The 22074-nt window shown below is 39.6% G+C and overlaps 1 protein-coding gene and 1 long non-coding RNA gene across 3 annotated transcripts in view; one reads left to right on the top strand and one right to left on the bottom strand.

Moving 5' to 3' along the window:
- LOC135312000 (uncharacterized) overlaps positions 1-22074 on the bottom strand; it is a 54929-nt gene that overhangs the window by 20086 nt on the left and 12769 nt on the right. The window contains exon 2 of the long non-coding RNA XR_010371619.1: positions 17800-17836. This is a non-coding gene — a long non-coding RNA (uncharacterized LOC135312000). The remainder of the gene's footprint in view (positions 1-17799; positions 17837-22074) is intronic.
- CAP2 (cyclase associated actin cytoskeleton regulatory protein 2) overlaps positions 1-22074 on the top strand; it is a 69482-nt gene that overhangs the window by 42171 nt on the left and 5237 nt on the right. For both annotated transcript variants that reach the window (XM_064443628.1, XM_064443629.1), the window contains 7 exons: positions 3139-3282; positions 3516-3601; positions 5342-5447; positions 18486-18678; positions 19550-19725; positions 20953-21076; positions 21303-21385. In XM_064443628.1, the coding sequence (XP_064299698.1) occupies positions 3139-3282; positions 3516-3601; positions 5342-5447; positions 18486-18678; positions 19550-19725; positions 20953-21076; positions 21303-21385 (912 nt within the window). The remainder of the gene's footprint in view (positions 1-3138; positions 3283-3515; positions 3602-5341; positions 5448-18485; positions 18679-19549; positions 19726-20952; positions 21077-21302; positions 21386-22074) is intronic.

The following is a 22074-nucleotide window of genomic DNA, read 5'->3' as shown; positions in this document are numbered from 1 at the left end:
AGTGGTCTTACTACTCTTGATTTTCTAATAAGAATTATACGAACTGGATCAAAGCTGTCTGGTTGTTTAGGTATTAATATTTTAAAAGACCATCTGGTTTTAATAATTATTAAAAAAGGACAAAGGCATACTGGGAATTACTTTTTATATTTTGAAGTTGTGCCACTGTTGCATTTTTAAATATTTCAGCAAAACTGATATTATAATAGGAATAGTGTTTATACAAAGGCTCTTAAATTTCTGTTAAACAACTGTGCTGTGTCTTAAATGACAAGAAATTTTATCTAGCACATGCCAAAGGCATGCTGAAGATTTTTCCAACAGCTCTGACTCATGTCCTTGAATTCATTTTCTCTTAGAGATACAGTATAGACAATCATTTTATTAACAACCAGCTGTTTTAATATTAATTGCAATAAAGAGATTATTCTTCTAGAACCCTCAGCACAACTGGTTCTGCATTGTAGAGCCAAACAAGGCTGATTACTGCCAGAATTATGAGCCTTCTATACCCATATGCCATATACACTATAATTCTTCTGCAGTTTAATCAGTAACTAAAAATTTAGAACTGACTGTGGGGAGACAGGGCTCGATTAAGTGATTCCATGCAGGCTGGTATTCCTTTGTGTCCAACCCTTAGGCAGAGGTTTGCAAGCAAGAAGCTTGCACAAACACACATTTTGTGCAGCCAGCCAGCAGCCATTGCAGATCAGCACAAGCGCGCAGTGAAGGGAAGGCAGGCTGTACTGTTCTCCCAGTACATCTCGCGTGGGACAGCTGAGCAAAGCCTCAAGCCCTTTGTGGCTCTCTCTGGTGTCACTACAGTGCAAAGCGAATGATTACTTCGAGCTACTTTCCTTAGCAACATATATTTCACCTTTAAGACTCCCACAGGGCACTTTTTCTGTGAAATTAGATAAATCCACTGCATTTTTATAAACAGTTGATTGTCTGGACAGGTTAAGTCCTATTTTCCAAAGGACAGAAAACCCTCACGAAAGCAGTTGGGAGTTTTTCTAGTAGGAGTAGGAGGAGGCATGTGTCTTACGGTACCATTCAGGAAAATGTTTGGCCCTGATTTTGCTGCCTTCTCCATAGATATCCAAGTGTTCTACAAAATAAAACAGCTATATTAGCAACATTTCATATATAGGAACTTGAAGCACGGGAAGGTAACACAGCTTTCCTGAAACCTGAAGATAATTTGGTGGGAAAGCTGCAGAGAACCCCCATTTATGGACTCCCACTTCCATGCCCTATCCACAGAAACGTGCTGCCTCCCAGTGCTGTCTGGATATACCAGGCATCTGTGGAGCTGTATTTTTAGCCCTGATATTCTCTTTGGCTGGAACTGGGCCATGAAGATTCACAGTAAGCTCAGGACTGTAAATATCCCTTAGACTTTATGGGAGGAAAACTGGCGTAATATCAAAGCAGAACAAGCATTTTAAATTTCAGTTTTGTTAACTACTGTCATACTTGAAAGATTTCCCTGCAAAATAAGAATGAACCAACCAGCTGCAGCATGTTGTAAACAAGCAAAAATTAGAAAGAATTCCTGGAAACTTTGTCATGTTATGGCAACAAAATCAATTTTTAAAAACTACAAATCATGGAGGTTTCAGGGCTTTTTCAGACTTAATGACTTATGCTGGTCATTAAGCCACCAACAAAAGATCTTTTCATATCTCCCAGTAACACTGTAAATATTTGTTTTCTCCCAACCCACTTTGTTGTAGGAGAAGACCAGATATCCCCATGCATTTCGGATGCATAGGTCTTTCTCAAAATTACATTACCACTATAATATTAAGGCTCCGTAGTTGGATCAAAATTCTTTTAAAAATGCAGAACCTCTTTTTGTCATGTTTCTTGGAGCGTCTTTTGACCTATGTTGATCCATAGCAGCCGTGCTTATTTTAAGGTGACATAAAATTCTGTAAAGCTGAGGTCTTGTGGAAGGGTGAAAGAAATATCTTACAGATGACAGAGATCAAGTAGGACACATTAACACATCGTCTTGTGTGTGTCATGACAGCCTTAGTACTCAAGAATATGATGATTAGTTGTCTCCAGCAAGCACTTAATTCCATTAAACAAGTAGTCCTGAGAAAAGGTGAGAAAAAATAGGGAATTCTGCTACATCCTGAGTGATTTCCAAGTGAAGTGCCAGGGAAAATCAGAATGCTGCACTCGTTGGTGGGACATAGTATGGGTTCTGCAGGCGTACTTTTGCAGTAAAGAACTGGACTTTTTATAGAAACATTTTATAGGGTTGCAAGGTACGGCAGTTGTTTTGTTTGTAAACTAATGACTCCTTGTCCCTCAGTGTGCTGTTTCTGAGTGGAAGAATTTTTCCCAGTAAGTTAGTGCTCTAAATTAGTTTTTCTGAGACACTGGGCCAGTGTGATTAACATTCACTTTGCACAGGAAAAGGCTTGGATAGCTTCTACATTCATTCTGCTTTTCTCTTCAGTCCAGACACTATTCCTTCCGCTCAACAGTCATTCCCCTGGATACCATTAGTTTCTGATTAACACAGGAGAATTTCCCCAAACCATGGCTTGCAGGCAGTATGCTTCCTGTGAAATTCTCCCACATTACTTGCAGCCAAAGGAAATTAAAACACTAAAACATACAATAGGGAAAGCTAAAATTGATATTGCCTTCAGTGTATTACTTTCTCAGTCTTGCTGCCAGATGATGAGAGGCCACCAACCTAACAAGTAGTTTGTGTTTCTTGTAGAAAGAACAACTGGGTTAGTAACTTGAAAAACTCAAGCCATTGTAAAGGCTCTCAAAAAGTTCCAGGGATGTCAGATGAAAAATAGAAGCATTCTGCTAACTCTGAGCCATGGGGTCTCTATGGGTCTTGACCTGGCAGCATGTAAGAACGCTGCTAGTGCTGAGAACAATTTTTGCTGCAACACATTATTAATACTTAATATCTGTGCATTTTGCCACTGCAACCAGAGGAGGGTAATTAGATTGTTACTTTAATGTAGAGAATATGCTGACCTTTCTTTCCAACTGTTAAATCAATAGGCAGGGAGGACAGTGTTAAACCACAGGGTGTTTTTGGACCACCCGTTGTAACAGCAGTGTCGTCCTTTTTTTTTTTTTTTTTTTTTTCAGAATGAGGTGGCAATGCTTCTCAAGCCAATATCAGAGAAGATTCAGGAGATCCAGAACTTCAGAGAAAGGAATAGAGGAAGTAAAATGTTCAACCATCTCTCGGCTGTCAGTGAAAGCATACCTGCCCTTGGGTGGATAGCAGTGGTGAGTGACACACAGGGTGGTCGGGAGGGCTGTAAACGTGCTTCTGGATGGTGTGGCCCAGAATAGTTCCAAATCTTGCAGAACTCTGCAGCCTCATCTGCACAGTTCTTCAGCCTACTACACCCAAGAAGGTGTTTTGTAATATACCTAATACATCAGGGAAGGTGTCTGACTAATGTTTTACTTCCTTTCTCCTTCTGTTGTTTCCTGCTACCATGGGTTGATGGTCCTAGTCTCCTAAACCAGGCCCTTATGTCAAGGAGATGAATGATGCTGCTACCTTTTATACTAACAGGGTATTAAAGGACTACAAGCACAGGTATGTCACCAAGCCCCAGTATCTACTAGCCAGAGACCAGAGCATTAACCATACCGACAGGGTTAACAACGCCATCACAGAAAGCATTTCATAAACTAAAAGGCATTTGATAAAATCTGCTTGCCATAGTATATTTTCTCCTCCTCATCTCTGACCTGCAGTGTGTTGCAGTGAGAATGGCAGCAACACTAGTGTTGCTGGTTTTCACTCTCTGCAAATTATAGGATTATATTTAATTTTCTGGCATTCCAGCATCATAAGCTTATAGGCAAATACATATTTGCATATCAGCATATGGCTAGCTAGCTACTACGCACCCTTGTCTCATTTGTGCACTCACAATGTTGCTGTTCTCGCTTGAAAATGTGCATTTAGGTGGTAGAGGTATAGAAATGAGCATCTAATTCCGTAGCTCCCAATCTGATATTTTTTGTACCACTGCATTGTTCTTAAAGAGCACAAGGAATTCACAAAAACGTTCCATGAATGAGATCTGTGAGCTGACAGAGAAAGAGAAACAATACAGGTCCTTCCTGTGCCATCTTTAAAGAGTCATGTATAAATCCTCTTGATTGGGAACTTCTGGAGGCCAGATTTTGGCTCTTGATTTTTATATCCCAGGGAAGAACAGTATTTCCTATTAAGTTTTTCCTCTTTAGTGAGGTAAAACTTTATATATAAAAACCTTTTGTATATATTTCTAGTTATTTTAAATGTAGAAACATCTATTATATACTATATATATAATATTTTATATTGTATATATTATGTATTATTTCTGAAGTTTATCTACTGAAGGTAGTACCTACTGGAGTAACTGAAGATTTTTACAATATAGCTTTACTACTTATTCTAGGGAAAAAAATGTCTCACATAAGAGTATAAACAGGGTACATTATCTAGGCATTTAGTTCTTCCCCTAACAAGGAATTCTTCTCCTGTTTTTCACTGAGTCAGATCACAATGTCTTCCAAAGTAGTGGAAGAATCTCCCTTGACTTTAGTAGGCTTTGGATTAAACCTATTGGCCTAGATCCTCAGCAGTATTAAGCATCAAATTCCAAAGGAAATAAATAGGAGGTAGACACCCAAATCCTTCTAAGTATCCAGTCCGTAGTCGTCAATATTCAGTAATAATTCTTCATAACTAAGAACTCCATCTTACAAGCAGTTTCTCTCTATATATATACTTCTTGTTATCACCTACTGTCCCATTGGAAGACTAAGCCTTCCAAACAATTATTCCACAGCCAACTTGTGTCTTGTACTTTAAAAATTCTTGATGTTTAAATAGTTCAGTCTGATGACTATAACATGATCCAGTATTACCCTGGCTACATGTGAACTTGGAAGCTAGAATGTCTTACAGAACCCACAGATATTTAATTTTCTAAAATTCAGCACCCTGAGGCTGAGTCTGGGTAGCTGCTTTACACCTCCATATACCTGTAGCACTTCTTCAGTTAGCTTTGAGCCTGAACAGAATGATGACACACCCTTCCAGCAGGAAGCACTCTGTGCTAGAGGCATCCTTGCCCTTGTTTGTCTTCTGGAGGGATCTAAAAGCTTTCCAATATAGTAGGCCTCAGGATTTTCAGCACTGGGCTGGCTGGCTGCCTGCAAACTGATTTGTCCATGGCTTTAAGGCAGACACTAGCTTTTACCTGCTTTAAGCATGAATAGCAATGCTTCCTGTTTTTAAGTACATTCACACATATAAATATTGTCTCTGTTTTTACAGTGACACACGTCATGTTGATTGGGTGAAGTCATACCTGAACATCTGGTCTGAGCTTCAAGCTTATATCAAAGAGCATCATACCACAGGTCTCGCCTGGAGTAAAACTGTAAGTACTCTTTTTTCTTCATGAAGAACCATAAAATGCCAGTCACAAATTTGACTTCTAATGCAGGTCATTAGCTCAGGAAAAATAAACATCTAGGCCAGGAACACAAGTCATGGTCCATGGACTTCCCAACCAAGCAAATAAAAGCTTGCAAGACAGGTGGAGAAGATGTGTCAGGCCATTGTGGTACAGGTTTGGAGGAAAAGGGAAGAATTATTTGGTATGATTATAGCCATAACCCCCAGCTGCAGATAGTGAGAAGTGGACACAATTCTCCAGGCCTGCTACAGTAGAAGGTAGGAACAAAAACAAATCAAAATTTGAAGGACATGTCAGACTAAAGGAAAATTGTGGGAACATTACAGGGAAAGGAGAAGAATGGTGGAAAAAAATATTAACAAAGAGAGATATTTAATAACACAAAAGAGAAACACAAGGGATACATACCAATTTATAGCTTCATAGATAGATATATTTATGAAACTGCTATTTTATAGATACAGAAATAATTCCTGAAATACATATATAGATAGTAAATATAACTGCATGCCTAACTATTTATGCTCTCTATATATATTTATAAAAACACCTTTTGTATGTTACATCAGAGATGCATAGAAAGATGATGACAATGAATGTTCTGTAAGAGAGGTGTAAACATGAATTAATTTTCTGTTGGGTATAAATGTAAGAGTTTATGTCCACTGTCTACATTGATGTAATGGTCTATACTATTCTAATAATGCGCTCATGTTTATTATCAGGTTAGGAGGATTGCTGAAGTATATTAAAAATATAATCAGCCAGCTCTTTGCTGTCATCATCTCCTAAACTTACCAGTGCACTCACATACTTGCACATGCAGTCTTTCACACCAAGTTTATAATTTCTTCTGTATAGGCAAATAATTTTTTTAAAAAATTGAATGACTATTGAGAAGACTGATGTAGGCCACCAAGATAGCTTAATTCCCAAACCAAACCATTGTAAGAACTAAGGAACATAGGGCAGTGAAGTGAAACTTTCGGATGGAATGTAGTTTAACATGAAATAAGGGCCGGAACACCTCTCCTATGAAGAAAGGCTGAGAGTTGGGGTTGTTGAGTCTGGAGAACAGAAGGCTTTGGGGGAGGCCTTGTTGCAGCCTTTCAGTATATAAAGGGGGCTTATAAGAAAGAGGGAGAAAGACTCTACCAGGGCCTGTAGTGACAGGACAAAGGACAACAGTTTTAAACTGATAAGGAAGAAACTTTTTACAGTGAGGGTGGTGAGACACTGGAACAGGTGGCCGGAGAAGTTGTGGATGTCCCATCACTGGAAGTGTTCAAGGTCAGGCTGGACAGGGCTTTGAGCAACCCAATCTAGTGAAACATGTCCCTGCCTGTGGCAGGGGGGTTGGACTAGGTGATCTTTAAAGGTTCCTTCCAACCCAAACCATTCTGTGATTCTGTGGTACCTGGAAACGTTACTTCATCTCCCCCTATATGGAGGTGAAAACCATGTGACAGAATGTATGTTACTTGTGCTCTGCAACAGATGATGCAACTTTCTCTTCACGCCCTTCATTAGACATTGTACAAGGCCTTACAGTACTCAAGTATTCAAGTGCAAGGTCAAACACAGGAGAGACCATGATCTGTATGTACATCTTCATTTGAAGCAATGCAAAAATGTTTAAACGGGATAAATTTGAAGGCTGGAATTATCTGCTGCTTTGTAGGTTTCTGTAGTAAAAATTTAAACTGTTACACATGATTCTCTTCCTTAATTTAGTATAAAATTTCACACTTGCTCTATCCTACTCTATTATAATCCGTGAATGTGAGAAGAGCTAATGATTTTTAAATTATTATTAGATAAGGAGAAGAAATTGTAGTACCCTGTTAGCAGAATTAGCCTGAGAATCTGGTACAAATTTAGTTTTGTTAATACAAAGAAAGAATCATCGTCACCTTTAAGGGAACTTTACTAGTATGGAAATAGTGTTATAAGATAAAGATTTGTTATAGCCATTTGATCAAACAGGAGGAACTCTCAGTGCTGTTGAGTACTGGTAATCTTATTCAGAAGTGTAGCTGTTGCAGACTGTTTTTGACTGGTCTTAAAACCAGCATCTCAGCCATTACGTCTTTCTATTTCCCTCTCTTCAGCTGTGCAAGAAATTGCTGAATACAAATCTAGGTGTGACTTGTTTGTTCATATTAAGCATAGTTTCCTGCCAACAGTGCTCATTCCATCATGAGCAATGAGCCCATTACTGCATCTGAAGTACTGATTTCACTCACTTTGGATACCACTCAGATCTGAAAGTTGTCTTGGAAGTATGGCTCATTTAAATTATCATTCATGTAATGTGTGTCAGAAAGATTATACTACATAAACATGTTTATGGATATACAATTTTTTAAAGCTTTACTTCATGTGAGTGTAAGGAAATTAGAATCCAGTAGGTTAGCATGTTGTTTAAATAGCTTGTGGTTTAAATGTTGTTAAATATTTCTATGAGGCTTTGTAAGAAATACTTTCAAGAAAGCAATGAGTTACTCAAGTGATAATTTAATTTTTGTTATACATTTTAAAGTGAGAATGAAAATCACAGATTCATGCTGTGTGAAGTTAAGCATAAAGGTCTGCAGAATCAGGGCCTAGGCAGAAATACGATACGTATAAAAGCTGTAGATGTATTCCAGACACAGTTGTTAATCATTGCATACAGCAGCTTCCACTTATATGCATAAAAAGGAAAAAGGAAAAAGCAGTAGTTTGGCAAGGCATTAAGAAAGTGGCACATTTATGAAAGGGAGACGTTATGCAGAAATGCTATTTTATTATAGAGGGAGAGAGAAAGAGAGAAAGTTTTTGGCCTATATAAGTACAGATTTAAAAGTACCTTTTACCAGTAATTTACCCTTCATATCTGCAGAAAGTCAACAAAGCAATGCTTGAAGCTTTATATAAAAAGCTATTAAGTAACATATATGGGTATTTCTAAAGAGACTAAAAAGTCAGGGAGAACATTAACTACTGCTTCTCTCAGAGCTTGAACTGCAACAAAACCCCAGGATCAGGCTACACTTGGGTTTCCAGAAAGGAGGGGACAGGATTTTTTTAGTGGGTAGTTGGCCCCTTTACCTATAGGTGCTGAATACCATGGTGTGCACATTTCTGGCCGTGCTCCATGGCGCAGTATCACAAAGCTGTGCCATTTGCAGCTGCACAGGGCAGCTGCAGCCAACCTTGGAACAGATCACTAGTGCATACAGTGAAGCGTTCCCGGCTCTGGCAGTGAGCACACAGGCAGACACGTTAAAGGAAGGAGAAAGAAATGACTTCATAAATTACAAGACAGACACTAGAACAGGTGCAAAATGTATGTTGAACTAATGGCTAAGCAGTCGACTCTGACAGCAACAGTTACCTCTATCAGCTTTATAATAAATTTGTGATAAAAATAGACGCTTGCAGATTTTTGCATCTAACACAATTCTATCTCCTTACTCACTTTGGCTCTGGTTCTGCCAAGATGTGGGACAATATTTTACTCTGTGAAAGCATCGTCTTGTAATGTGTGGGACTGTGCAAGGAGAAAGCCAAGAAATTAGTGGAGTTAAGGACTCTGACACCTTTGTGTATCTGAACCTGTTTTGCTACCCATGTGGAGTGGTGGTACAAACCTGGATCCTATGTAATTCACTGGCGTTTCAAGACATGACGGATACGGTTAGGGTACTTGTTGGTACTGTGCTCACAGAATAAAACTACATACTTAAAGTATGTATGTTTGTGAGCAGGATTATCCCACAGAGTAAAATGTTCCCCTCAGTATTTTCACCATGATCTGAAATACTAATTTTCATTAACTGATCGTGCATGCGTCAGAGAAAATGCGCTTGTCAGTGGAAGTCAGATGGATCTACAGTGTTTCCTTAAAAGTCTAATTTTGTAGTTCATTACTTTGAATATAAAGTGTGAGCTGCCTTCTGCCACACATACCCTGTGGTGAGTAGCAGTTCAGTATACTCGCTATATCTCAATTTAGCAATCTTGACAGTGGGAACAATAGCAATTACAAACCTAATGGAGATTTGCATATTTTAATTTGCTACCAGATATGACATTCTCAGATTTCAGTGAGTCTTAAGCAAAAGCTGTTATTATAATGAAATATTTTAAATGGCCGGTGTAGCATTTTCCCCACACAGGAACTGACATTCTTGCTTGCTACAACTTTCTGACTTTAACATGAAATCTACCGCTGTAACCTATGTCTTTTCTCAGTTCTTATTGATAAACAGCAAGTGCCTTTTTTTCTTTTTTAACTTTTTTCACCTAAAGAAAGAGTTCTATTGAAGCATGGCTCTTCCTTCCCTCTCTACTTATTTTGGTGCAGAGAAATGAAAAGCTGTAATATAAACTCACAAGAATGCCTAATAAAAGTTTGTTTGCTACAAGGACTGCATCAGTAAGCTGGAGAAAGTGAAACTTCTGCTCCTGTATCTGCAGGTTAACCTTGTGGCAAGAAAACAGCCAGTAATAATGAGAGATTGCTGTAGTTTCCTGTACATCAAATAACTGTTAAGAAACAAATCTTTTTCAGGGATAATTGTCTTGACTCTTTCTCCCAGTTACATATGGATCTGCAGTTAAGTTTTTGTTCTTTGTATACAACAGTCATTTAGGACAAATTTTGCCAACAGGATCATTTACAAACAGGAAGTACTTACAAACTAGCAGTAATTTCATTACAGCATTTAGTTTCTAATACAGAATGTCACTCAAAAGACGAATGTTCCCCCCCCCCGCTTTAAAAATCAAAACAAATTCTTAAGAGGAAGTCTGCATCTTCACAAGCAGTTGAGATTTATTTATATCCTGTTCTCATTGAAGCCATATAGTATCTTCAGAATCACAGAATCACAGACTGGTAGGGGTTGGAAAGGACCTCTAGAGATCATCTTGTCCAGGCCACTGCTTGAGCAGGGACACCCAGAGCAGGGGGCACAGGAATGTGTCCAGGCGGGTTTTGAATGTCTCTAAGGAGGGACACTCCACAGCCTCTCTGGGCAGCCTGTTCCACTGCTCTGTCACCCTCGCAGGAAATAAGTTTTTTCTCATATTTAAGTGGAACTTTCTGTGTTCCAACTTGTGCCCATTGGCCCTTGTCCTGTCATTGGGCACCACTGAAAAGAGTCTAGTCCCATTGTTCTGACACCCACCCTTCAGATATTTGTAAGCATTGATGAGATCCCCCCTCAGTCTTCTCTTCTCCAGGCTGAACAAACCCAAGTCTTTCAGCCTTTCCTTCAAGTCTTTTTTTCCTGAAATATAATTTTAAAAAACATAACTCATTAGGTAGTACTTTAAAAACACTCTTTAAAAAGTTGAAATTCTCCACAGCCTCTGCACTGAGAAGAACCTTTGTAATGCCTACATTAGCCTGATTGAGTGCAATGATACTAGTCTCAGTACAGACTTTGGCCATTTCATTCTTGTCTAAAATAATCACCTCCAGACATTTTCTTATGAAATGGCCCTGCCTCTCTCCTGTACTATCAAAACATTTTCCTGTACTATATCGTCTCCCTACATATTGAGGTGAGCAAACTGCAAAAGACCAACTTCTCCATGCAAAAGCCTCCTATTCCCCTTCCAGTATCTCTGCTGTGCTGTGTTTAGTTTGACCCACTTATCAAGAAGCCACTTATCTGAGCCACTTCACTAAAGGTAAAGGTCCAAACTGTAGAGCCAAATTCCAGCCACAGGCACAACTGCAATCCCAGAGGCCTCATTCTGATGGGAGTGAGGGCAGCATAGATGCACTGATTTAAATGCCTGCATCTTGGTAAGATGCAGACAGTTCTGGAGTGCTCAATTTTTCTCAGTCATAGCCTCTCCTCTCCTTTTCTGCCCCCTTCCATTCCTTTCTCTTCCCTTTCCCTATCTCTTTATATATTTTTGTTGAAAATTTTGTATCCTTTAATCTCAACTGTTTCTTTCTCAGAGAATAGGCAGTGCTCAGTTTTCGGTGCACTGTCAGTTTAGAAACTGGCCTCCTGGCAACTCTAAAATAGTTGCCTCTTTTGTGGGGACTGCCTCAACAATCCACGTCCCTTTGAAAGAAAGTAGCTTTACTCCCTTATTCCAACAATGGCTGACAATATTTGTCTTTACTGGGTATCAGTTGTGCCATTTTCACATCAGCGACCAAACACTGTTCAGACAGGTGAAGGGAGAATCTGGGAGAGGCTTGTTTGACAACAGCTGTCAAACGCAACCTGACCTGTAACATGATGCAACCTAGCTCCAGTGGAAAAGGAAAAGGAAAAAGAAAATTGGAAGTATGCAAAATGGAGAGAAAAAGAAAAGGCATATCTATTAAAACTCTACTATACCGCTAAAGAGATTGGTCTTCTTTTTAACTGAATATTTATATAAGTAAAAGATGGTTTAATGTACTGTGGGAGCATGTTGCTTGTTGACAGCTACATTAGCATACAGTTCTCAAATGATTTAGAAGACCTTGGCTGTGTAAAACGTTTCTGGTTGGGTAACTGTGAAGACATAAGCACCATTTAAAATCCTGAAGAGGTGATAAATGGCAGAAGTGTATTAAAAGGGGCATCAAAGTTTGCAAACTCAACAGATACATCATTCTGCTGAGACCCAGTAATAAGAAAAAGAGGCTGGCCTTGTTTTTGCTGTCTTCTGTTTTGACTCACAAAGATTACAGGCCCTGTAAGTCAGCTGTTTCATCTAGTAAATTGCGGATCTCAGGGCAGCATAACCCCTTGCAGACAGGTGGCTTAAATATGGTAGGTAATAGAACTGTTGTGCTAAGCTACTTTTACACAAAAACACCTTAACAAGAGCTCTGTGCCCCTGAGTCACAGTCCACCTGTTCCTAGAGGTTGACACACGATATTTTGAGCTTCATGATTCTTGTCTTTGGCTGTGCATATGTATGGACAATACAGAATGCTGTCATCATTTTAGGTGTGAAAATAGGATTACTGTAAAGGGGGAGGGGGAGAAAACAGGGTTTTGGGTTTTTTTTTATAATAATGTAATCCCCATTAGGATTCCTGTTTATCTGCTGCCATGAAAAGAAGGCTTTTCAGTAAATTAAGGAAGGGATTTTATCCCTCTAAGTCACCTGTTGCCTCAGCTGCAAATAGTTATTTGCCTCTTAATATGAATGACTAATAAAATAGGTACTATTATACACATGCATATATGATTTATTCATATGCATTATATAGACGCTTATAATCTGTTTGTCCGGAGTAAAAATTACCATTGCAGCTACAAGAAATGTGTGTTCATTCAAACACCCCACAGCAGGTTACCACCACAAGAACTTTGCTCCCCCCAATTTCCGTGCTGCACTGTGTGAGCCTAAAGCTGGATGAACACAGGGGTACACTGCTGGTGTTTGTACAGGCCCTGGCACCTGAGCCCCTCGTACCCCCAGAGATACGAGCTTCTGACTAGGGCCCCTTGCTGCTGCAATACTATGAATATAATAACAGTGACATGGAAGGCTACCCCAGGGAACTGTTCAGCAAGAGTGGCTCAGGAGATAGTAACATCTGTGATAAGACATAAAAAGAACTTCTTACTGTCTCTCAGTAGATGGGTTTAGACCTGAAGACATTTCAAGCTGCATATGGCCACCAAAAATTACTGACAGTATGGCATCCAGAGCACTTGTGTTATGTACGAACAGCATTTTATTTCTCTAACAAGACTGACTGTTGCCCTGTGCTCCAGGGGAAGCCTTTAGGAGAAATGTGCTGTAACAAGGCCCAGCTTTTCAGCAGCAAAAAGAGCTTCACTCATATCGACTGTGATATCAAGGTAATTAAATGAGACTCCACACAGATGAATTTTAACCAGCCAGCTGTCTCAACATAAACAGTCATTTCCTTCTTCCAGTGGGCCAGCTAGGTAGCCAGCAAGGAGAAAAAGATGAGCACCTGACCCTTCTGCTGGTCATACAAGATAAAGGTAGAAATACAACATGCTTTGAGGCTGTACTGCAATCCTGCAAACCCTTGCACAGTGATAATACGCATTTATCCGACCCAGCTCCGTGAGCAGCTTCAGACACTGTCACTAGAGGTAGCTACCGAGCCACAGTCAATGGGTGGCCCTTGGGCCCCTCTGCAGGCGGCTCTGGGCTACCCAGCAAGAAGCAAACCCGGACCCGTTCCTGTCACCCCATTCAGAGCATGGTTTAGTTTGAGGTTGAAGACAAGTTTTTCTTCCCTGGGAGGAAACTTCTGTAATGTTCCATCCCCTACAGAGCTGTTACTACATGGCCGCAGGGCCCGCGTCTCCTGTTCTTGACAGGACTTTGCTCAGACAACTACATTTTCCCCCCATTTCAGAAAGCTCCAGGAGCAAGGTTTAAAGCACATCAAGTTCACTATATTACAAAGGTAGCAGGTTAAAATTTAACGGCTTGTTTTTGTGTTACATTTTCACAAGGTAAGGCTGAAGCTATCTATTCCCCTGATAATTCTTACAAGGGGCGTATTTGCAAATGATGGAAAAATGACCACACCAACATGTTAATGGGAACAGTCAGATATCAGCATAACTTGACGTGATGTCTATAGACACCGCAGTACTGAGAACAGCAGCTGTTACCAAGGCAAACAGCTGAAATAAAAGAAGAAGAAAGGCGGCTCGCAAATAACTGCATTTGGTAGTCCAAATGGCTCTTAATACTCTATGTAAAGATACACTGTTGTTAACATCTGCTTGAAGTTAATCTGAAGAGTTGTTTGCAAATAGCAAAACTGGTAAGCACCTGCTGCTTTAGGATAGATGAACTTCTGCAGGCATATAACATGCTATTTTATTTCCAGCAGATCTCACAAACACCACCCTATACAGAAGACAAATGAATGGACTTTGTGAAGTGCACTTTAGTTGAAATCGGAGAGGACTATACACAAGTATTGCCAGATATCAGAGCAGTTTAAGAGTCTGGTTTAGAAATATTCTATGGTCTGAGGGCCTAAGTGGTCTTAGAAGGGTGACTAGGGAAAGCAAACCAATTGCCAGTGACTTTGGTTGGTAACTTGGAGGTCTATGTATTAACAGAGGTCAAAACTAATCAAAAAAGAAAGTTCCTGGAACCTTTCACTAGGCCGATTTTAAAACTGCACTTTGCATCAGCACGTTAGAGTGCAGCACGGGTCCCATCTTCCTGGCATGCAGGGAATGCAAGAAGCGCAATGTGTTTTCTGCATTTCCAGTTCACTTTTGCACTTTCTGTCCCCTTGTTAGAGTTTCCCTAAGCCACTCTTCCCACAAAGAATTTCACCTCACTTGAATGTTTGTTTGATTTCAGTCAGGTAAATCAAACTGGCAAAGAAAAGAAGGCAAAAGCCAGAGTGAGACTGAACCCCTCTTTACAGCAAGTCTCTGTACGCCTCCTCATTAGCGAGACTTGTCTGTCTTTTCCATTTCTATTTCAGTGTGGGACTGTCCTTCTGGATATGTCCATGCTGTAAGACAATAGCTCTACAGCGGAGCTGTTAGTCCCTCCCTGTACTTTAGCAACCTTTTTTCTTTGTCCTTCAATTTTGCCTGGCCTACTTTATGACTGAAATTGTTTGCTGTTTCCAGAATGGCCACAGATGTTCAGACATAATTGAAAATATCATGATACAATATCTGTTAGCTTGTGTAGCTGTAACTCAGGTCATAAACTTAACAAGAATTTATCATGCAGGAGAAAAGTTAACAACAAAGGTTCAGTCCAACTCTTATTTCTGTGACTGCACAAAAGGTAAGAGGAAAAGTGGGAAGGGTGACTGAACCCCAGGTATCTTCTGAGACCTTGTGACAGCTCCTGTGTTCTTAATTAGATCTTACTCATAATTTGAGCTCAGTGGAGACAGGCACTGACTATGGTGGAGGGTCCAGGCTTGTAAAGAAAAGAGGCACATGGACAGCATGAGTGCAAAGGATAATTTTTTTTCCTACTGTTGAAACCCACTCAAAGGACTAGAATGTCTCCACTCCTCAGGTCAAGGATTGAGATTTTTGACTAGACTTGTCTTGTCATCATTACTGCTCTAGAACGGCAAGATGATTCTAGTTTCCCAGATCTCTTCCTACCTCTGCTTTTTCCTGAAAACTAAATAAGACATTCTCCAGTCATACAAAACCATGTCTAAACTTGACTGATGTATTTTAAACCCCTCCTTTTTGTCCATACTTTCACAAGATAGTTCTTTCAGAGTTCTGGGAAAGAGATCATCCACTTCCACAGATAAATCCCTCAGAGTTTTGCTTCTACTTCTATCTTGGTTACATAGACACTCCCATACTTTTGTTTTGCCATTTGGGAAGCTGCCTTGGACGCACTACTCAGCAGCATCATTTGAGCCTGGAGTCTCCTGCATGATCTGTGGTGGCCTTCAGTGTGACACTTCAAGCAGAGAGACTGGAGGAGTGACCCACCACTCTGTGTTGTATGCAGAATACCCAGATAAATTCTACATCTTTTTTTCTCTAACGCATCTTTGCAGCCTTTGCAGAATTTAATTGGTGTTAATTCCAAATGAACATGTGAGTCTTACACACACAAGTTTCTGGAAGATCACAGCACTGTATTTATGCAGGTGGAAGCAATAAGATATGTTTGGGAAATCAGATGTCAATCTGGAATTTGGGAAATCAGATTTTTATCTCAGACTACAAGTTATTAACCACTACCACTACTACTATTAATCTGCTCCCATGAAGCATAAGTAATTCATAACTGCATGTTCACACTGCACGGTGAATGGTCAGTGCCATTTCTGGGCATCTGAGTGTCTCAAAAAGCCCTTTAAAAAGCAAATGCAATGTTCGTAATTCTGGATAACCAGGACATAGTGGATTCAGTTGCTATGGTTGCAGGCAACAGATAGGGAAGCTCTCTATTGCACCTCAGGCAGCAACGACTGATTGTGCCACTAAATCCAGTTACATTCATTTCTTTGTTATAATAATTCACAGTTGTGCTGACTCTGATGCAGGTAACGTTACTGGCATTAGCAGAGGCAGGAAGACAGGGACTGTAAATTGAGGGCCCAGTGAAGAAGTTGTCCCCAGCCTGAAACAATAACCTGTAACTACTAAATATGTAAGCAGAAATGCTCAGAGTTAAATGTATCCATGCAACAATGATACGTCTCTAAAATCAGTCCACATCAGTTCTGGTGTATCTTGACAATAAATGATAAGCAATTCAAAAAGGGGATTCTTCTCATTTGTTTACAGTTGATCAAAAAGATTTAATGGTATAGAAGAGGGCTCATTACCTTAAGAGATCTTGGATCCCTTCAGAAACAATCAAATTGTACCACTACATCAGTTTCATTACTCACCCAAGTACCAGGGATTCAACAGTCTTTTTTTGCAATGCAGTTTTAGTGTCACTAATATGACAGAGAACCTTGGTATGCACTCATTACTAACATATTCCATAAACAACTCCTTCAGGTGCAACAGTACGTACCTGCTGAAGATACATGTGCCAAAGAGGGTGTACATTAAGAGGTTACCTTAATATTTTTCCCTTTCCATGCTACTCTTAATTAGGGTCATAATGACTAAGAGGTTTCAATGCAGTTACTTACTCAAATGTGCCAGGCTTCTTTTTTTAAAAAGTATGTCTGATGAGTAAAAAAAAAAAAAAGAGAATGTGGACCTCAGCCCCTTTCCCATTATCAGTTTAGGATTACAGGGCAGAACAAGTGTCCTTTTCAAAAAACAGCTACAGTTTTCAATCATGTGAGATGCATGAACCAGATGGATGCTCTGCTCTTTCAGTTTAGTGGAAAGCAGAAAGAAGTGGCATCATAGATGGTTAAAAATATCCTGAGTCCAGCCAAGCAATATCTATTTCCAGTATTGATGACCAGGGGTGCACTTCTAACAACCTGTAGCTCTTAACAAAGGTAGCCAATTAGAGGAGCTGTGACTCTGTAAGTCCCTGCCACTTTCCCATTGTATCTGCCCACCTAATAAATACATAGTGGTGCAATGCACAATGTCTGCACAGCTAGCGAAATTCATCAGAACCAATCTAATTTTTCACCATGATTCTTTTAAAACAGTCTCGGCTCTGCTGCAGAGAGGTGGGATCAGAGTGACACTCAGTGGCAAGACAGGAAAAGTCATTCTCAGTTTCTCAGATTCTATTCAACATTTATTATTAGGATGCACAAATTTTAATTAGATCATTATTAATATTTTCTGTCTGATAATATTCTATGTAAGCATTGTAATTCGGACCAAAACATATGCTTTTGATTATGCAAATTGAAAGAAAGGTTGGATTACTTACTTTACCAAGGCCCCCCTCACTCATAACTTGTGATCTCCTGCAATTGAAAAAAAGAAAAAAGAATTTGTCAAATTGAACTAAACTCGAATACTGAATTTCAGAAATAAGAGACTTGAATCATCGTAGTATTACATTCTGCTGTATTTGATTATTTGCAGATTACTTGAACAGTCTGAAGGATAGCATTTTACATCTGGCATACAATTTAGCATGTTGCATCTGTATAACTGACAGTTCGTGACCCTCCCAGTTGTTTGTGTTAGATCAAAACATTTTCTGCATATTTCTGAATGCACACCAATCCGTGGCTAACTGAATTTGGTATCTGAAAAAAAGAAGACATTTTCCCTTTTATGTAAGTAAACACTAGAATAGATTACGGAATCTTCAATATTAAAGATTTTAACATCAGTCTTGACAAGCATTTGAGAGAAATAGTTTAGGTGGAATAGTTCTGCAGTAAGGTAGTGCTGTGGACTGTCAGTCTTTCCAGCCTTGCCTGCTTTGATGCAGGGAAAGATTCATACTATTATGTTTGATTATTGTGCTAGAAATTCTTCTGAGCCTGTGGTTGTCTAGATTCACTCAAACTCAGGACATTGAAGAATGTTAATAAATAGGAGTTATCACAATACAATATTCCTTGAAACACTGTATGTAAAATAATTTCCATCTATCTCAAACAGGGTCCTGTTGCATCACCCATGTCTATGCGATCTGTTCTAACAAGCGGGTCATGCCTCTCCCCGCCACCACCACCGCCGCCGCCACCACCTGGACCTCCCCCCATCTTTGATACCGAAACCGTGAAGGATGAAGGAACTGCATCTCGCTCAGCCCTATTTGCACAGCTTAACCAGGGAGAGGCAATTACCAAAGGTCAGGAGAAAAGAAACCGAATTTTGGTCCATGAGTCAAACTACATCAAGAGCTGCTATATGTATTAACCTAACCTGACTGCATTTTTAAGGCAGATTTAAGCAACTCAGATCTTTCTGAGGCTTGTAGTGAGGCTGATGGATGAGACTGCATACCAAAACCTCCTTTAAAAGCAATAGCACCCATATATGTTCAGCATAGCTGAAATTCACACCATTTATTTAGAGGTATCCTTTCAATTCTGAGGCAGCCAAGCTGGACATCTTCAATCTCCACTAGCTGGTGAATCTCTAAGTTGCAACTGCAACAAAAAATTTATCCCCCTTTCTGATTCACGTTAAGTGTACCAGCGTGTGTCAAAATGTGTTCCAAGTTAGGTGAAAAAGTCTGGCTCACAGATCAGTGTGGAGTACAATAATAAAGCTTTTGTATTAATACTGGACAGTTGTAATTAAAGTGGATGGCTGTGAGTTTAAATACATATAATTGATATAACTGCCTTTAATGCTGCAGGGATAGGTCAAATATTGTCATAAATTAGAAAAAGAACCTCACTCTTATTGATGGAAAAATATGATATAACAAGCTCCCAGAGCTTGCTACAGACAGAGGGACTAGAAGACATTGCAGCATTTCCTGTTAAAGACGCTAGGATAGTCCATCCACAGTAAAAGAGGTTTCATATGAACTGCTAAAAATATGTAGGCAGTTACACTTTAGGTGGTTACCCAGGCAAACCCTGAGGAAATAAAAAATGTAAATTTACAGAATAATTTAACACAATTACAAATGAACCTTTCCTGCTTAAATATGAACACCCTTAGGACTGGAAAAAAAGGCTCGCTTTCATAAACACCCTTTTTCTTTTCAGGGCTTCGACATGTCTCTGATGACCAGAAGACTCACAAGAACCCCAGCCTACGTGCCCAATGCCCATCTGTTCGTTCTCCGACAAAAAGCCATACTCCAAGTCCCACCTCTCCCAAGAATTCCCCACAGCAGAGCCATGCCCCTGTCTTGGAGCTAGAGGGAAAGAAGTGGAGAGTGGTAAGTTCCAGTCACACCTCTGAATCGCACCCTGCACACTGCAGACCAGGCTGAGCACTGAACGTCATGCAAAAAGGCTGTCCATGATCAAGGTGCAACAAATCAAAGTCGCAGCTAAAATGGGCTGATTCTTGCATTGCTCTGCCTTGCTACGGTTTAGTTTTTACTATTCTGTAGCATCTGAAGTTAATTCATTTGTCTCTGAGAATCATATACCAATTTGTCTGAATTGGAGAATGTCAGAACCAGCATATAAATTCCTTGCAAAGTCAGACAATTCCCCAGAAACAAGTCCAGTGGAGAACTCCAACTCAGATCCCTTCTTGCAGGCCATTTGTGCGAGTGAGAGAGAACAGTATTATCACAGAGCACTTTCTCCAGCTTTGTTAACAAATACATCTATTTTTCATCCCCATGCAGGCACATCTCCTGTGCTTAAAAGCAGAGAAGTGTTTTCCTTTTGCTCAGTCTACAGATGGAAAAGATAGATTTGTTTCAATTTGGGAGTTAATTTATGTAGGCATCTACCAAAGAATCTATGAGTGAAAATTCACATGACTGTGTTGGTTAAAAAAGGGAAGAAACAATATGAAGTTTGGTCATGCAGAAGGTTATTATTATTCGCAGTCATTACTGTGGAGTTGAGTTTGCAGAAGGTGCAGTCACAGTTTGCCTGGGTTATGTTACCTTAGGGTTATAGTACCTGGGACTTTCCTTGTGGATCCCTAGTCTTTCCTTGACATCCATGGAGTGTAAATAACCCTTCATGCTACATAATGAAAGGAAATTTCTTCACCTATTACTCCTTATTGTATACAGTAATGCCTGCACCTGTTCATAACACACTGTATAGACCATTATATCACATTTGGGGGAACAACATCTTGCTCTGTTCTTCGAGGTGCCAGTCTAAGTTGGATGGGAGCCAAGTGACACTTTTGTGAGTTTTAAATTGTTGTGAGCATAATGTCTTTGCTATAAAATTAATGGGTTTTGTCATGGTCTATGCTAAGGTCTTCAGTTCTGCAGCTCTAAAATATACACGTGTCATCTAAGGGTGAATTAGGTGAAATATCCGATCACCAAGCAGATTAGATTTTTAAGCTGCTGGAAGGATATTGCTCTGTTGTAATTGAAGATGCAATGACTTGAGGATAAGTTGTACTGAACTGTCTGACTGTTAGCTAGTTAAAGACAACCAATTAAATAAACTTTCTTTTGAAATAGGAATATCAAGAGGATAAGAACGACCTGGTCATTAACAACACTGAACTCAAGCAAGTGGCCTACATTTTTAAGTGTAACAAATCTACACTTCAGATAAAAGGAAAAATCAATTCAATTACTATTGGTGAGTGGATAGCTCAGCTGGGGTTTAAATGCCAATCTTGAAAAAAACTGACTTATGTGATTAATAATGCATCTGAATCCTGCCATTCTCTTTAATGGATTGATCACACGAGTAAAGCCGCTCAACTTACGCAGTGCAAGACTAGAAATTTTTGTAGTTAATGTAGCAGGTGTGCATATATTTGCTTTTATCTTGCCTTTCTTATTTATGATTGCTTTTATTTTAGACAACTGTAAAAAGTTTGGCCTTGTGTTTGACAACGTTGTGGGAATCGTGGAAGTGATCAATTCCAGGGATATTCAGATTCAGGTAATTACCTACTTGAAAGCCAAAGACAGACAGACAGAGAACAAGAAGGGGGAAAAAAAGCCCAACAGGTAGCTACAAGAGATTTTTAAAACTCAGAGAAATACAACAGAACAAAAATAAGAGATTGACACATCCAGATGCATCTTTATGTGCACTAAATTCTGCTGAGGTGTTTAGAAAATGCAGATGAGAACTATTGAGCATCACTGAAAAACTCCCTTAGCCCAGTCCCCTCTGGTTCCAGTAAAGCTGAGAGATCTGTACACCGTAAGAACTATTACTTCTGGCCCTAATTTTCTTGCTTATATGGTAAACAGCTCCTAGGACTTGAAAGTTCAGCGGTGCTTATGGAACAGTTAGCTAATTTATTTCTAAGGCCAGAAGACCATTATTTCCTTTTTTCTTAGTTTCTCAATGGAAACGTTCAAATAGACTGTCAAAGGACAACTAAATGGCATGAAGTGAGAGTAGGCACCAGGATTTTGAAAATCTCCCCTGCCAGTGACGTGACACATTACATGAGTAAGCAGTGTAGTCACTTGCCTCCAAATGGGCTATGAGCCACTACTGGTTTTGTCTTCGATAACCAGTAAGCAAAGCTTCATCAGAGATCACCTTCCTTTCTTTCATGAAAAGAAAATAGATGTACTTTAAATCGATATATTGCCCTCTCTGTTGGGGGCACTTGC

Source organism: Phalacrocorax carbo, chromosome 2 (genome assembly GCF_963921805.1).
Source record: "Phalacrocorax carbo chromosome 2, bPhaCar2.1, whole genome shotgun sequence".
Lineage (NCBI taxonomy): Eukaryota > Metazoa > Chordata > Aves > Suliformes > Phalacrocoracidae > Phalacrocorax > Phalacrocorax carbo.
Note: the sequence above shows the minus strand (reverse complement) of the source record. Positions and strands in the feature narration are given on the sequence as shown.